Here is a 16,896-nt window from a genome sequence, read left to right as displayed (position 1 = left end):
TGGTAGCGCAAGAAAAAACCCAAAAGTAATTTTGAAAAGGCAAAAGCTTTGGTTTTTGCCAAAAGGTTTAAAAACCACATGGCAAATTGATTGAGCAGTTGGAAATCCTTCAAATTATCTAGGATTAGCAGGCATAGGCAAACTCCGGCCCTCCAGATGTTTCCCATCATCCCTAACTAACAGGACCAGTGGTCAGGGATGATGGGAATTGTAGTCTGAAACATCTGGAGGGCCGGAGTTTGCCTATGCCTGGATTATAGATTTAAACTAATCAGAGCTCTGTGAGGCACTAAATTTCTGGAGATCATTCCATAAGTGGGATGCCACTACCAAGAACAGCCCTTCCCTCCACCATCACTTGACAAAATGGCTACCACTTTGAAAAAACAAAACAAAAATGTATTTAACAGGAGGTAATTCACCCAGAGGCTTGTCAGGCACAACTTTCCACAGCACTTTTTCCTCATACCAGGGTGCACATATAAAAACCATTCTGAAAATGCTTTTGAAAAAACACAGAAATCAACATTGTTGTTGTTTTTTAAAAAAATACATTGAATTTTCCATAAGGCTCACCTTCACCATCTAGTGTCACATTGTATATTGCACTTGAAACACACTTAACATGTTTTATTTGCAGCTGTGTAGCTGAGTCCCAGGTGTAGTTTTGCATGCTAAAATCCCTATATGTCAAGCTGCAGTTAATGACACAGGGGTATCCACACAAAAAATGTGCCTGATGCAGGCATGTGCATTGCATCTACTAGCTAGCTTCTTGGAGAAAGGGATTTAGGGAAAGAAAGATGGCAGAAAAGACCAAAGGGCACATTCTGTAAAACCAAATGCAGATACTAGTCACTGACACACAGAGGTCTTTCCTTTCCTTTCCTTGTTAGGACATGATCAAAGAGGCATCAACATACCTCTTCGGTGCTACACAACAAAGATTTTACTTCAAGGCTGTAAAAATTGTCATTCCTTCAACATGGAAAGAGAAAGCTGAGTATCAGAGAGTAACTACAGAAACCTATGATAAGGTAAGTCTAGGGGAACACTTTAAATTGCAAATGTAGTATTTTTTTTATTTAAAAAAAATATTGGGGGCAAATGGAAAGATCGGAGGGAAAAATAAATACAGAATAAGACTATGCCATCACTTTTGAATACAACGGGGTTTACTTTTGATTGAACATGGATATCAGAGAGTAACTACACAAACCTATGATAAGGTAAGTCTAGGGGAATTGGGCTGTATAAAATATATTGTTCTTACAGATGTGATAATGGTCAAGGCTAAGAACGGTTTCAGGTTAAGAACGGACCTCCGGAACGAATTAAGTTCATAACCAGAGGTACCACTGTACTGTATTTCTGTTCAGAACCAAAATCACCGTATAAGATTAATATCAATGGTATTGGTTGTTTCTTTTCTCTGTGATCATTTAGCCACGCTCTGTTTTATTTCAGGCCGATGTCATAGTGGCAAATTCTTTCCCCAAATATGGAGACGATCCCTACACCTTGCAGTATGGCGGATGTGGGGAACCTGGGCAATACATTCATTTAACTCCTAACTTCTTGACCAACGACAATTTGCTTAATGCTTATGGTCCTCGAGGTAGTACCTGTTTTATTATTATTATTATTATTATTATTATTATTATTATTATTATTATTAATTAAAATGTGAGTCAAGGTTTCAAAAGATAATGCTTTCTCGGGAATTCTATTAACTCCTTAAATGTAGTTGCTTAATCACTCAAAAGCCTCCTAATTTGTCTGTAACAGATCAGCAATATTTCCACGTCAGATTCATCAGAACATATTCCCTTCACATCATCTCCCTTCTTGAAGCTAGTTGAACACGCTCCCATTCCATCGTACCTTCAGACTATGCACTGGGACTGCCATTCCCACCTCATCCCCTCAACCTGAAGCCAATAATAAATTGGCTTTCAAACGACCATAGCCAATAATATCCTGTGCTGTGAGAGATCAAGGCTCACAGGTGAAGCCCAGCAACAGAGGCGTCTTTCCCATAGGGCAAAGTGGCTCATTGCGCCAGGGCGCTGGCCTCTAGGGGGCGCCCCAGTGAGTGGGGGAGCTGTGCGGCTTTGCTGACGGTCTCCTCTTTCTCTGCACTCTGCCAGATGGTTGGCGGGGCGCAACGAGCCACTAAGACCTATGGCTCCGCTGCCACCACCTCCTCTCCCTCTCCCTCTCCCTTGTCCTTCCTACCCTCCTCGGCCGCCTCCCCTCTGCAGGTGGGCGAGTGCGAGGCCCGGCGCGTTGGCGGCACTGCTTCCAGGTGCGCTGCTGGGAATGGGACAGTTCCGAAATCTTGTAAGAGGCACATGCAAATTCCTAACTTTGCCTTCTCCTCAGCCCCATCACTCCCGTGCCTTTCCCATCAGCAACCTTGGCTCGGGTCTAGGGGGCAGCCGAGAAACCCCCTGGCTGTCAGCCTCGGAGAAGGTGGGGGCGGGGGAGGCAATAAGGAATTGCAAGCCTTCCCTTCTCTTAATTTCCCCCTCGGTGTTCCTCGCCGCCACAACATCCGTTCGCTCTTATAGTGCTGCTGCCCCTGCTGCTGCTTATGCTGCTCCTTTTGGATGAAAATTCCACTTCGAGCCCCCACACGGTAACCGGCAGCGGACTGTCAGGCAGCGGAGGAGGAGGAGGCGCCCTGGAGCCTCGCAAACGAGCGCGGGGTTCTGGTGGTCTGGCCAGCCACGCTGCGGCCACCACATCCGCGGTGGCTTCTGTGGGTGGTGGCTCCCGGGGGCGGGGCTATGAGGTGGCCCCAAGTTCTAAATACTGAGAAGGGGGGCGCCGGAGGGATTTTTGCACCATGGTGCGAGATGTGCTTAAGACGGCCCTGCCCAGCAATATTCCATCAAGAGGTTAAGTCACTTCGCCAAGTCAATGGTTTGAGTCTGAAATTCAAGGTGAGAGTCCATAACCAGGTCATGAGGCTGCTCTACAAGATGTTGGAAGAAGAAGAAGAAGAAGAAGAAGAAGAAGAAGAAGAAGAAGAAGAAGAAGAAGAAGAGTTTGGACCTGATATCCCGCCTTTCACTCCCCCTTAAGGAGTCTCAAAGTGGCTAAAAATCTCCTTTCCCTTCCTCCCACACAACAAACACTCTGTGAGGTGAGTGAGGCTGAGAGACTTCAGAGAAGTGTGACTAGCCCAAGGTCACCCAGCAGCTGCATGTGGAGGAGTGGGGAAGCGAACCTGGTTCACCAGATTATGAGTCCACTGCTCTTAACCACAACACTACTGCTGGCTTGCACCTTGACTGAACTGAAGCCTTATAGACGTTGACGGGAGGGAAGGAGGAACTTTTGAATCAGATCAAAAAGTCGCCTATCCCTTTCATAGTTATTTACTTGCTGGTGTGTGTGTGTGTTGTACATTATATATTCCAACCCCCCCCCCCCCCAAAAAAGTGTGTCACAATGAGCTTTGTTGTTGGTCTTCCACAGGCAGGGTCTTTGTCCATGAGTGGGCTCATCTCCGATGGGGTGTCTTTGATGAATATAACGTGGATGCACCTTTCTATGCTACTGGGGGAGACAACTTGCCTGAAGCCACAAGGTACCATCCCATACCGTCCAGTTGTTGCCTAGACTGGATTAACCTGTAATTTGATGATATACAGAAGAGACTTTTCATTAGGGGAAAATGGTGCAATGTCTTGGCGGATAACACCCCCAATGAGTACCTTTCTCTCTCTCTCTCCCCGCCCCCCATTTTGTAAGAAACACGTTTATTGAATAACACAAAAGCCCACCACCACCACATTCCACAACAAGAGTTTTCAATTCATTGAGAAAAGGCTGCGTCCGAAGTTACCGCCGCTTCTGGAAAATGTTGCCACGCCCCATGTCATGCCCCCTTCCTCTGGCTTTCAGGATAGCACCTTTGCCCCTTTCCAGCCCCAGAGCCCTGGTTTTTGTTCTTTGTACTGTCCAGCATTGGCACGTTTTTCAGCATATCGGGCAAGATGAGGAATCAGGTTTTGCTCCCCGGAATGTACACCTGTTCTAGATGTGCCACATGCCTATCTCCGTGGGTCACTGTCATGTTGCCCAGTACCTACTTTTTCTTGCCCAACTCTTTATCAGCTGCAGTCTTGCAAGCACTCATGGATCCATGGTAGGGTGTTGAGAGAACCCTTGTGACTCCATTAAGCCTTCTTCCCATTGTTAATACCGGGGAGTCCTTCAGGCCACAGCAGTTAGCACAGAATTAGGGCCAACCTAATCAACACCCCTAGACAGTCTGGTTGCAACTGTTTGCAATAGGTCAGTCTTAGGATTGCCATATTTCAAAAAGTGAAAATCGGGACACAAAGGTTGTTGAGCATTTTTCTTTTTTTGGGGGGGGAGGGGAGTTTGAGGGAAATCACCAAAAAATCAACACTTCTGATATGAGCTTGCTATACGCCTGGGTTTTTCTGGACATTTTAGCCGCATTCCGAAAATTTCTCCCGGACACCATTTCCGAAGGACGAATCCTGGCTATGTCTGGGGAATTCCAGACATATGGAGGCCTTAGTCAGTCTTAATCATCTCCCCAGCCAAATCCAGTTGTTGCTGCTGCTGCACAACCACCACCACCATCATTGTTGATATTTCTATTGTTATTTTAATTTTTATCCCATAGCAGCAAGGCAGGAGTGAATGACTGATGGTAATCTGCACACAATAGTCATTTAGGGGGGGGGGAGAGATATTTCCCCCTAAATGACTATTCTGTGTAAATGAGATCACTTTAAAAAAATAAAAATAAAAATGTTACTGGTCCAGAGGTTCACATTATCGCCACAGGAAGAAAACTGCCTTAAAATGGTACAGAAATCCCTGTGTGCATGCCCATATATCTGTGACATAAAATGCTTGTCTGGAAGCAACCTATATGACTGAGGGCTCGTCAACACTTCCACTCGTGCCACGCCACTCAAAAGTGGATAAGCTCTTATTCAAACTGTATTATATCCACATTACTTAGAATTCTACAGTCCAATCTTCTGGGAGTGCTGGTGGGCATTTTAGCAATTGTGGCATGGACAGCAACAACACAGCATGCAACCATGCCAGCACGTAATTGCGTATTTCTCAACTTTTAAACTGACTGACCCTTATTTGTTTCTATTATATTGATTAGGTGCTCGACGGATTTCACCGGTCGATACATATTCCCACTTGGGAGCAATCAATACAGACGTTGCAAAATTGACCCCCAAACTCAGCTGTATGAACATGGGTGCATATTTTTCCCAAACAAGCGCCAAGATACTGCAGCTTCTATAATGTATTTGCAAAGTCTCCCTTCAGTAAGTACGACAAATCTCAGTCAGGATTTGTTCTTCTCTGGTGTCTGCCTTCAAAAACACAATTTTTATTTTTTGCTAAGGAGGTAGGAAACCTCAACCTCCGTGTTTTAAGGGGGGAATGGACTGCATTCTTCCTCCACCTGCAGGAGCTCAGAAAAAAACATTTCACAGCAGAATGAGGCACACACAGACAACCTCTTTCTATCCACACACACCCCCTTTTGACTTTTTAAACTTTTGAGGTTTGCCCAGGATTTCTTCTACTCCTGCATACATCAGGGATTTATTGTGTTATCTTATATCTCCCTCTTGTGTTGTGCCGTTGCTATTTCAGCCACATGACTGAGATTCCCCCTTGTAGTGATGTGTGGACATTAACTTGCGACATGGGAAGTGAATGTCTGTTAGAGCCCTGGGAGATCAATAAGTAAGAGATCTTTGGAAACACTTTTCATTGCATTTTTGTAAGGTTAGGGGCAACAGAAGTCTAAAACTAAAAATCCGCTGAACACCCTGTAGCCTTTTTTTTGTCTGTGTGCCGATGAATGTCCATCTTTGCAGCACCTCCTCGCAAAGAACAGCTGCCATGAAGTACCGGTAGGAATTGCTAATGAGTCTGTGATCTTGACCTGTCCTTCCTATCTTTTATTTAGGTTACTCAGTTCTGTAACAAAAGCAACCATAATATTAAAGCAACGAATTTGCAGAATAAAATGTGCAACTACAGGAGCAGCTGGGAAGTAATTATGGCCTCTCCCGACTTTGCCAGTTCAACTCCATTAACAGTTCCCCCACCTGATCCCACTGTCTCCTTGCTGAAAAAACAGGAGAGAGTTTTGTGTCTAGTGCTTGATGTTTCTGGCAGCATGGATGCGGTAAGTCTGCTTTCCAGACTTTTGAGAAAGTTCAGAAATTATGGTATTCATGTCCATAGCGAAAACAAATGGACACTGAGGTCTAGCTCCAAGGGCCTTCTGGCAGTTCACTGCAAGAAGTGAGGTTACTGGGCCTTCTCGGTGGTGGCACCCTCACACTTGGTCTACCTGATCAGATAAGTTTCTTTGGATATTTATCGAGCTGCAGTAACAAATCCACAGAAAGTGGGGGGATGAGTGTTCAGACCCCTGGGCTCTCACTTGTGGGGTGCCTCAGGGTTCCGTCCTCTCCCCCATGCTTTTCAACATCTACATGCAGCCGCTGGGAGCGATCACCAGGGGGTTTGGGCTGGGTGTTCATCAGTATGCAGATGATACCCAGCTCTACCTCTCTTTCAAATCAGAACCAGTGAAGGGCAGTGAAGGTCCTGTGTGAGTGTCTGGGGGTGGTTGGAGGATGGATGGTGGCTAACAAATTGAGGTTGAATACTGAGAAGACAGAAGTACTATTTTTGGAGGATTGGAGGCAGACAGGTGTGGAAGACTCCCTGGTCCTGAATGGGTAACTGTGCCCCTGAAGGACTAGGTGCGCAGCCTGAGAGTCATTTTGGACTCGCAGCTGTCCATGGAGGCACAGGTTAATTCTGTGTCCAGGGCAGCTGTTTATCAGCTCCATCAGGTATGCAAGCTGAGACCCTACCTGCCCGCAGACTGTCTCACCAGAGTGGTGCATGCTCTGGTTATCTCTCGCTTGGATTACTGCAATGCACTCTATGTGGGGCTACCTTTGAAGGTGACCCAGAAACTACAACTAATCCAGAATGTGGCAGCTAGACTGGTGACTGGGAGCGGCCGCCGAGACCACATAACACCGGTCTTGAAAGACCTACATTGGCTCCCAGTATATTTCCGAGCACAACTCAAAGTGTTGGTGCTGACCTTTAAAGCCCTAAATGGCCTTGGTCCAGTATATCTGAAGGAGCGTCTCCACCCCCATCAATCTACCCAGACACTGAGGTCCAGCACCGAGGGCCTTCTGGTGGTTCCCTCACTGTGAGAAGCCACATTGCAAGGAACCAGGCAGAGGGCCTTTGTCAGGTTTTCTGGGCATCTTAGAGTTAATGATGCAAGAGGCGTTCTGATCCTGGGAGTGTAGCCTTGCCCACTGTAATACGGGCACTTTTCCTTTGTCTAGAAAAGGGGAGGTTTGGTTTCACTTTCCCCTTCTCTGCTTCATTCTGCCTTATTGCTTTGTGTTACTGCTGTTTGTTAGTTTGCTGCAAGCATGCAGCTCAAGTCTGGAGGACTTGTGTGTGTGTGCTACTAAATAAAGTCTAGTTTAGTTTAGTAGCACTGGCGTCTGTCAAGTTATTTCACGACGCCACGGAGAAGCAGACCTAAAAAGCCATCGCGACGCTGTGCTTAACTCTGCAACTGGAAAACGCTCAGGGCGAAGCAGAAGTGTGCCTGGGCGCCATTGATGTCAGAGACGATCGTAAAGGTGATTGATTGCAGTGCCGGCCAGCAGCACTACTTGGGTCAAAGCTTTTATGACCCAATATCAACACTATTCAAAACAGGTTATGGCTTAATGGCTTAATTGCTTTATTGCCAAGAAGCTACGCTTTGATGGCGAGGCGTCCTGAGGAGATTGATTGCCAGGACGGGAGGTCTGCATGTCTGCGGGGCCGGCAGCCGATAGCCCAGCTGGAGGACTGTTTTGTGCCATGCTTTTGAGGCACAAAGCAGGGAAACCTCGCTGGTGAAGAGAAGCCGTTTTCCGGAGCTGGGAGCTGAGAGGCGAGTGCTGAGTTTGCAGCCACGTGAGTTACCTCAAGCCCCAGGGGGGAGATGGCGCAGTCCCATGAGAGTTTCGTGCCACCCTTTCCAAGGTTGGATGGGAGAAATTGGCAAGATTGGGCCAAGAAAATGGAGATTTTTCTGATTGCTAAAGACCTTTGGACTTGTACTCAGAGCCCACCAGTTCAAGCCCCTGCTGCTGAAGCTGCTGCAGCACTTAAGAAAGACCAGAGGGCTACTGCTCACATAGTCATGGGCATAGAGGAAGAGCTGATGGTGCACATAGACGCTGCCACTAATGCCCACCAAATTTGGGAGTGTCTTAAGCGTGTGTTTCAAAGAACGTCAGCTGGTGCCAAACTTCATACAACTAGACAGCTGTTTGAGTTACGTTTGCAAGAAGGAGGCTGTGTGCGTCAACATGTGGCCAAAATGCTGGCACTCTTCAACAAGTTGAGACAGCTGAATGTTCCTTTCTCAGAGGAACAAAAGGTCTATATCCTTTTGAGCTCACTAGACCCCAGTTATGAGACTCTTTCCCTAACGCTGGAGTCCATGCCTGCAAGCCAGTTGAATCTGGACTATGTTACTGGGAGGCTGCAGGACGAACAGGACCGGAGGCAGAGAGAGAAAGGGAAAGCTGTTAAGGGGGGTTGCTTTTTGCCTAAGCCCAGGAGTGGAGAAAACGCTGAGAGCTCTGTTAAAGCTTTTGCAGCTAAGCGCTGTTATCTGTGCAATTCTGATAAACATCTTCAGGCAGACTGCGATCAGGCTGACTTCAAAGATGGTTTCCATGGCAACCGGGAGATGAAAGGAAGACCACGTCGTGGGAGAAGAGGACCTTCCAGAGCAAGCAGAGGAGGGGCTGGAGCCCACTGCAAAGCAGCTGCATATGCCTTGGTTGGAAAGACAGTTGCTACCCCCAAGCTGCGTTGGTTAATAGACAGTGGTGCGGGGAGACATCTAGCGCCACCTAGCAGCCAGTTGCGGAACTGCAGGCCGATCCAAGATGCAACTGCAGTCACTCTGGCTGATTCAACCACAAGACCTGTTACCAAAACTGGTGTTATGTTCATGCCTTGTCTTAATGATGATATTGATGTGTATGTTTTAGATGGTATGAAATTTGGTTTACTTTCTGTTTCAGCTTTAGACAATGCAGGTTATCTGGTCAGTTTTGGCAACCAGGTATGCACCATCTCCAAAGATGGGAAACAATTGGTCCAGGTGAAAGGCCATGATGGGGTGTATATGCTGGAAACTGACAACAGCGCCACAGAGAGGGCGCAGGGTGCTGAAACAAGTAATGGCATCTCTGAGGAGACTCAAGCTCAGTATGCCAACTTACCCACGCATGATCAGTGTTTGCATTTATGGCATCGCAGATTCTCGCACGTGAATTGGAAATACGTGCGCAAGCAGGTAGAGTGCACTGATGGTTGTAAAATGAAGGAGTGCTCCAAGTTTCTAGACTGTAGAGCTTGTAAAAGAGCCAAAGTGCATTCTTGCAGCTACCCATCATCTGATAGGGTGACCAAGCAAGCTTTCGAGCTTGTGCATGCGGATCTCTGTGGTCCGATGGGGGTGCCAAGCATGGGTAATTCTCGTTATGTTCTTTGTCTCACTGATGATTTTAGTCGAGCAGGATGGATTTTCACGCTCAAAGACAAGGGGCAAACAGCGAAGGAGATTATAGAATGGGTGAAAGCAGTAGAGGTGGAGTTTGGAACCCGCGTGAAAGCGTTTCAGACAGACCGAGGCACAGAATTTACTGCATCTAAGCTGCAGGATTTCTTTCGTGCCAAAGGTATCAAGCATAGAAAAACTGCTCCTTATTCTCCTCAAGAGAATGGTGTTTCTGAGAGGAGGAATAGAACAATGCAGGAGGCAGTAGATGCTCTCTTGTTTGACTCAGGCTTGCCAAGATGCTATTGGGCTGAAGCCTGGAGGACTGTCTGCCACACTCTTAACAGGACATACAGTTCCGTGATAGGGACCACGCCCTACTTTCTACTCTATGGAAAGAAGCCCAAGGTCCACTATTTTCGGACCTTCGGGGCAGAAGCTTGGGTTCTTATCCCCAAACATTTACGTAGAAAGGGCAGTCCAAGATCACAAAAGTTGATTTTCTGTGGCTACGAGACAGGTTCGAAAGCATGGAGATTTGCTTTCCCAAATGGCGATCGTTCACGAGTCATAATCAGCAGGAGCGCTGAGTTTTGTGAGCAGCAAGGCTGGAAAAGGATTCATGGAAATCCTGAGGTGCTCACAGATCCGTTCAGCGATCTTGACTATGAAGATCAGCCAGTTACACCTGCTAGTGGTGCAGAAGGTGGTCAACCTGCTGGTGTTTCGGGCCGCATTCCCGAACACGACCAGGGTGCAGTGTCAGAGGGGGCAATCCCAAAGAGACAAGTGAAGACAGAACCCAGGAGTGCACCCACATCTCCAGAAGCAGCTAGGAGAGGCAAGCGAGGTAGGTCTCCAAGGTCTCCAACTGGGAAGCCCAGTCCAGGGGGACATAGCAAGCGCAGTAGGTCGCTTGGTGGTTCACCAGACGCCAGGGACTCCCAGGCTGAGTCTAGCACGTCTGGGTCAGGGGGCGAGTCACCGGTGGTGCCACGGCGTTCCAAGCGCACTACAAAGGGGAAACCTCCTGACAAGTTCCAAGCCACTAATGTTTGGGCCGGTTTTGCTCACTGCGAACCGGAAAGTTTCGCTGAGGTGCAGAGATTACCTCAGGCAGAATCCAGCAAGTGGCAACAAGCAATGGAGAAAGAACTTAGTGCCATGAAATCTCTTGGAGTTTTCACGCTGACCACTTTGCCAGCTGGACAGCAAGCTGTGAGCTGTCGCTGGGTCTATAGATTGAAACCCACGGCAAGTGGAGAGCCACAATATAAGGCTAGATTGGTGGCAAGAGGTTTCAGTCAGAGGCCAGGAGTGCATTACTCACAAGTCTATGCACCCACGTCCCGTAGTGAAACAATGAGATTGCTTCTTGCTGTAGCAGCGCAGAGAGGCGCAGAAGCTGCTCATTTTGATATTGATGTCGCCTACTTAAACGCACCGCTGCAGGAGGAAATCTATATGCTACCTCCTCCAGGTTTTGAGGGCGACAGGCCAGGTCTGGTATGGAGGCTACACCGCTCCATTTATGGTCTCAAACAGTCCGCGAGAAACTGGAATCAGTGTCTCGACCAAGCGCTGGAGAAGCTAGGTTTTAGGAAAAGCCATGCGGACAACTGTTTGTACATAAAAGGGAAAGGTCAGCAACAAGAATTGGCCCTGATCTTTGTCGACGACATTGTTCTAGTGGCCAACACAAACAAACAGGTGCAGGAGTTTGCAAGTAAGCTGAGGCAGCACTTCAAACTCAAGGAGTTGGGTCCTGTGAACATGTATCTAGGGGTTCAGATTCACAGAGACCAAGATGGCAGTTTTGTGTTGAACCAGAGCGCAAAGATTGATCAGTTACTCAGGAAATTCAATATGGCAGACTGCAAAGGTGCAAGGACACCAATGGAGACGAGTTTTGTAACTGACAACCAATCTGTTGAACGAAAAGAGTTTGAGAACCAAGAGGTATATCAATCTGCTCTGGGAAGCCTGCTCTATCTCTCGCAGTGGAGCAGGCCCGATATTGCATTTGCAGTTAATCTGCTGAGCCAAGAGGCAGCAAAGCCCAGTGTGACGGCATGGAATGGGGTCAAAAGAGTCCTTAGATATTTGCAAGAGACCAAAGAGTTTAGCCTCACACTGACAGCCCAAGGTGATGAACAGCTTCAATGTTGGGTGGATGCTGATTGGGCTTGCGGCTCAGACAGAAAGTCAATTTCTGGAATAGTGGTAAAATTTGGAGGTTCTGTAATTGGCTGGAGATCCAAAAAGCAGAGTTTAATTGCTCTATCATCAACTGAGGCAGAGTTCAGTGCTCTTTCAGAAATGTGTCGAGAGCTTGAATTCTACAAGTGCCTAGTGCAGGAAGTGTGTGAGAAGTGTTACCTACCCATCACCATATGGGAGGATAACCAGCCATGCCTGAAGTTGGCTGAATCCGGTCAATTCAACGCACGAACCAAACATCTGGATATTCGGTTCAAAAATGTGCATGAGAGCGTTAGGACAAATGTGGTCAAGTTGAAATATTGTCCTAGCGAAATGAATCTTGCCGATGGATTCACAAAGCCCTTGAGTTTCCAGAAACACGAAGTTTTCTGTGATGGGTTAAATGTTGAATGAAATGTATATATGCCTACCCAGGATTGCGAACGAGAGGGGGTGTCAGGTTTTCTGGGCATCTTAGAGTTAATGATGCAAGAGGCGTTCTGATCCTGGGAGTGTAGCCTTGCCCACTGTAATACGGGCACTTTTCCTTTGTCTAGAAAAGGGGAGGTTTGGTTTCACTTTCCCCTTCTCTGCTTCATTCTGCCTTATTGCTTTGTGTTACTGCTGTTTGTTAGTTTGCTGCAAGCATGCAGCTCAAGTCTGGAGGACTTGTGTGTGTGTGCTACTAAATAAAGTCTAGTTTAGTTTAGTAGCACTGGCGTCTGTCAAGTTATTTCACGACGCCACGGAGAAGCAGACCTAAAAAGCCATCGCGACGCTGTGCTTAACTCTGCAACTGGAAAACGCTCAGGGCGAAGCAGAAGTGTGCCTGGGCGCCATTGATGTCAGAGACGATCGTAAAGGTGATTGATTGCAGTGCCGGCCAGCAGCACTACTTGGGTCAAAGCTTTTATGACCCAATATCAACACTATTCAAAACAGCCTTCGTGGTAGTGGCACCCGCCCTTTGGAATGCCCTCCCACCAGATGTCAAAGGGAACAACAACTACCAGACTTTTGGAAGACATCTGAAGGCAGTTTAGGGAAGCTTTTAATGTTTGATGGATTATTGTATTTTAATATTTTGTTGGAAGCCGCCCAGAGTGGCTGGGGAAGCCCAGCCAGATGGGTGGGGTATAAATTTATTATTATTATTATTATTATTATTATTATTATTATTATTATTATTATTCATACAGGAGATGTGCTGCAGAGCAGGGCAACGTGGCCGTTGTGTGCCAGAGGCAACCTCAGTCAAATTCTGTGTTGGTGCAGGGAACCCAGAGCAAGTGATGGATTGTGGGAGATGGAAAACACTGGATAGGGGAGAGACAGAATGGATGAAGCATGGAAGGAGGAAGGGGGAAATCCAACTGCAAGCATTCAGTTGAGATATCTAAAGAGATCCATCAGGTCTTTTAGGATTCTCATTAGGGCAGGAAGCTTCAACAGCTACCCATGTTCTGGTGATAATCGCTGAAGTGGTTTCAAGAGACATGGGAATCATTTGACTGAAAGGCAGGGTAAAGACCATCTAACTAACCAAACAACTACTAAGCAAATAGAAATGAGATTCTGTTAACTGAACTGGTATTTCCATATATAGCATATGGAAATGTGTTCAGCAGCCACAAAAGTATTATAGGAGAAATATTCTTTGAGAGCACAATTCATGGGACAAGCCCTGTTGAAATGAAAGCTGCTGTTGTGCACCTCCCAAACATTTCAGAAAAATTTCCAGATGGATTGTGCCCTGAATCACAACATGGATGAGGTTATTTGGATACTCTGAAATAATATGGATTTGTCTGTATTCATGAATGTTTTGCTGATCACTATACTTACAAATAAAGCTTCAGGGAAAATTTTTATTTGCTTCTCAGAATTCAATGGCAGGTCTGTGAATGCTTTTTAAAAAAAATATTATTATTTTTATTATTCCTATGCAGAGCAATCGCATTGGTCGGATGAAACAAGCTGCAGAAATATTCATCCTGCAGATTATTGAAGCAGGATCCTGGGTTGGGATAGTCACGTTCAGCAGCTCAGCATCAATTCTGACTGGCTTGAAACAGATCAGCAGCAACAGCATGCGGCAAACACTTGCAGACTATCTTCCTACCTCAGCTAATGGAGGAACCAACATATGTTCCGGAGTGCAGTCAGGATTTCAGGTGAAGGAGAAGAAAAAGCCAGATATAAAAGAAGGCAGGATTGCTGCATATAATAGTGTTCTAGGGGGTATATCAGGTCTCATAGGCCAAGAAAACTGAAATTCAGTGCAGACAAGATAGAGGTGCTGTTAGTTGGTGGTTTGCTGCCTGGGTAAGTGGTGTTCAACCAGTTCTGGATTCTTACTCACCTGAAAGGTCAGGTTCATAGCTTGGGTGGAGCCAAAAGAGCCAAAAGCCAAAAGCCAGCGTGGTGTAGTGGTTAAGAGCAGTGGACTTGTAATCTGGTGAACCGCGTTCGCGTCCCCACTCCTCCACATGCAGCTGCTGGGTGACCTTGGGCTAGTCACACTTCTCTGAAGTCTCTAAGCCTCACTCACCTCACAGAGTGTTTGTTGTGGGGGAGGAAGGGAAAGGAGATTGTAGCCGCTTTGAGACTCCTTAAGGGGAGTGAAAGGCTGGATATCAAGTCCAAACTCCTCCTCTTCCTCCTCCTCCTCTTCTTCTTCTTCTTCCTTGACTTAGCAATGATCTTAGGGACTGGGCAGCCTGATAAGCTGATCCTAAACTGTGAAGGAGCCATAGTGCATCACTGTGAATTCCCTGCAGTGGAAGCTATATGCTTTCTCTCCCTTTCCATATTGAGGCCAAAGAGAGTGCTAAAGCTGGCGTCTCCAAGCGTGGGGATAGGGAGGGGGAATTTGCTCAGTTTGCATTTAAAGCTGAGTTTATCACTTTCCTAAACAATTTGACAACCCAAACATACCGCCCTTCGAAATTCAAAATTTTCCAAATTTGGTGCTTTAAGTTTTCCTCTCTTTTTTGATAATAATTTTATTAGTTTTCAATTTATTAGTTTTCAATCCAAAATGAATTGCTTTAGTTTTCCAACTCACCAATGTTTACAAAAAGGAACTTATTATGTACAAGTTTTCATGAAATGGAATCTATTATTGAAAAACCCTGTAATCAAGATGCATAATCAAATGGGGGGGGGGAATATATAATCAAGATGCATTATATTAGGAGAAACTGCTTGCAAAAATATGCTCTTGAGTGAAAACTGCATATAAAAAAACCATGTTTATTAGGAGAAATTTGCACTAAAATGCTGAATAATTTTCACAAGGAATTTTAAAAATAAAATTCCGAAATTGCTGTAAAACTGCAGAGATTGAAATTTAAGAATTTAAGAAAGAGAAACTGTGAGGGCTGATATTGACAGGTCTTCTGTTCCTAGGCATGGATTTTAGGGGAATGCTATGACAGTTGTTGTGGAACAGCATCTAGAGAGAGGAGTGAGCAACCCAAATTGCACATATTTTCTACCCTTTGAAATTAGTAAAGTAGCAAATGCTGTTTCTCCCTTAACAGTAACTTATATGGCACTTATCTCACCACTGTCCGCTTCTGTTAGAGGTACGGAATTAATTCACACATATTTCACAGAGCAGCAACCGTACAACATACTTGCAGAGCTTTGTAGCAGTTATGTCACACACTTTAAGCGTGTGCCCTTCTACATTACTAGTTGCTGTTAAATTTTCAATCCTTTCCCCCGCCCCATACAGGTCTTTTTACAAAAGTATTCAACTACAAAAGGCTGTGAAATTGTGCTCTTGACAGATGGGGAAGATTCTGCTATAACCTCTTGTTTCGGTGAAGTTCAAAATAGTGGGTCTATAATTCACACCATTGCTTTGGGACCAAGTGCTGCAGAAGAACTAGAAAGATTGGCAGACATGACGGGTAAGTGATTGAACGAAATGTCTGAGTCTTACAGGAGTCTTCTGTGCTACTTAGTGCCAGCTGGTGTCTTGCAAAAAGTCTGTTCCGCTTCAGACACACACTGTCCGCAGCAGTATTCAGAGAGGCCTCTCTCAGCAGCCATTCCCCTCACACACAGAGAGAGAAGACAGAAAAGCAGTTAAAAACAACAGTTCTCAAATTTAATCCATTCCAGGAGTCCATTCGACTACTGGAACCGTCTGAGAACCAAGGCGCAGCTTCCAATTGACTGCAGGAGCTTCTTAAACTCAATCAGAAGCCACGCTGGGCATCCAGTTTCCAAAAATCGTTCGAAAACTGAACACTCACTTCCTGTTTTCGATCATTCGGGAGCCGAAACGTACGAGTTCCAGGGTGTTCGGCTTCCGAGGTTCCACTGTACTTGAATAACAGTCACAACAGAATGGAACGCCTCTCACATGTGACTCACCACCAGCCAATCACATGAGAGAGCTGCTGCTCAAGGAAAAAACCCATGTTAAAAACACAGTAATTTAACATGAATAAATATGAATAAATTAAACCATGATCCTTAACAATCCCAAGTCCTATTACCGTATTTACTCGAGTCTCATTTTTCAGGGACGCAGGTGGCACTGTGGGTTAAACCACAGAGCCTAGGGCTTGCCGATCAGAAGGTCAGCGGTTCGAATCCCCGCGACGGGGTGAGCTCCCGTTGCTCGGTCCCTGCTCCTGCCAACCTAGCAGTTCGAAAGCACATCAAAGTGCAAGTAGATAAATAGGTACTGCTCTGGCGGGAAGGTAAATGGCATTTCCATGTGCTGCTCTGGTTTGCCAGAAGCGGCTTAGTCATGCTGGCCACATGACCTGGAAGCTGTCTGCAGACAAACGCCAGCTCCCTTGGCCAGTAAAGCGAGATGAGCAGCGCAACCCCAGAGTCGTCCGGTCAGGGGTCCCTTTACCTTTTACCATATGTCACCAAAACTAATGCAAACCTCAACTTTCAGAACCTTGAAACAAACAAACAAATGTATTTGCTGGTGAATGTAAATGTGCTGTTGAATCTAATGCGAACCTTCATTTTTCGCAACGTGATTTGGCCCCAAAAAGTGAGCATTAGATTTGAATAAATGT

General features: G+C 46.0%; 1 protein-coding gene across 2 annotated transcripts in view; it reads left to right on the top strand.

Moving 5' to 3' along the window:
• LOC117048182 (calcium-activated chloride channel regulator 1-like) overlaps nucleotides 1-16,896 on the top strand; it is a 36,823-nt gene that overhangs the window by 10,984 nt on the left and 8,943 nt on the right. For both annotated transcript variants that reach the window (XM_033151665.1, XM_033151663.1), the window contains exons 3-9: nucleotides 897-1,037; nucleotides 1,468-1,618; nucleotides 3,487-3,598; nucleotides 5,171-5,339; nucleotides 5,993-6,214; nucleotides 13,792-14,016; nucleotides 15,585-15,762. In XM_033151665.1, the coding sequence (XP_033007556.1) occupies nucleotides 897-1,037; nucleotides 1,468-1,618; nucleotides 3,487-3,598; nucleotides 5,171-5,339; nucleotides 5,993-6,214; nucleotides 13,792-14,016; nucleotides 15,585-15,762 (1,198 nt within the window). The remainder of the gene's footprint in view (nucleotides 1-896; nucleotides 1,038-1,467; nucleotides 1,619-3,486; nucleotides 3,599-5,170; nucleotides 5,340-5,992; nucleotides 6,215-13,791; nucleotides 14,017-15,584; nucleotides 15,763-16,896) is intronic.

This window comes from Lacerta agilis, chromosome 6 (assembly GCF_009819535.1).
Source record: "Lacerta agilis isolate rLacAgi1 chromosome 6, rLacAgi1.pri, whole genome shotgun sequence".
NCBI classification, from domain to species: Eukaryota; Metazoa; Chordata; class Lepidosauria; order Squamata; family Lacertidae; genus Lacerta; species Lacerta agilis.
Note: the sequence above shows the minus strand (reverse complement) of the source record. Positions and strands in the feature narration are given on the sequence as shown.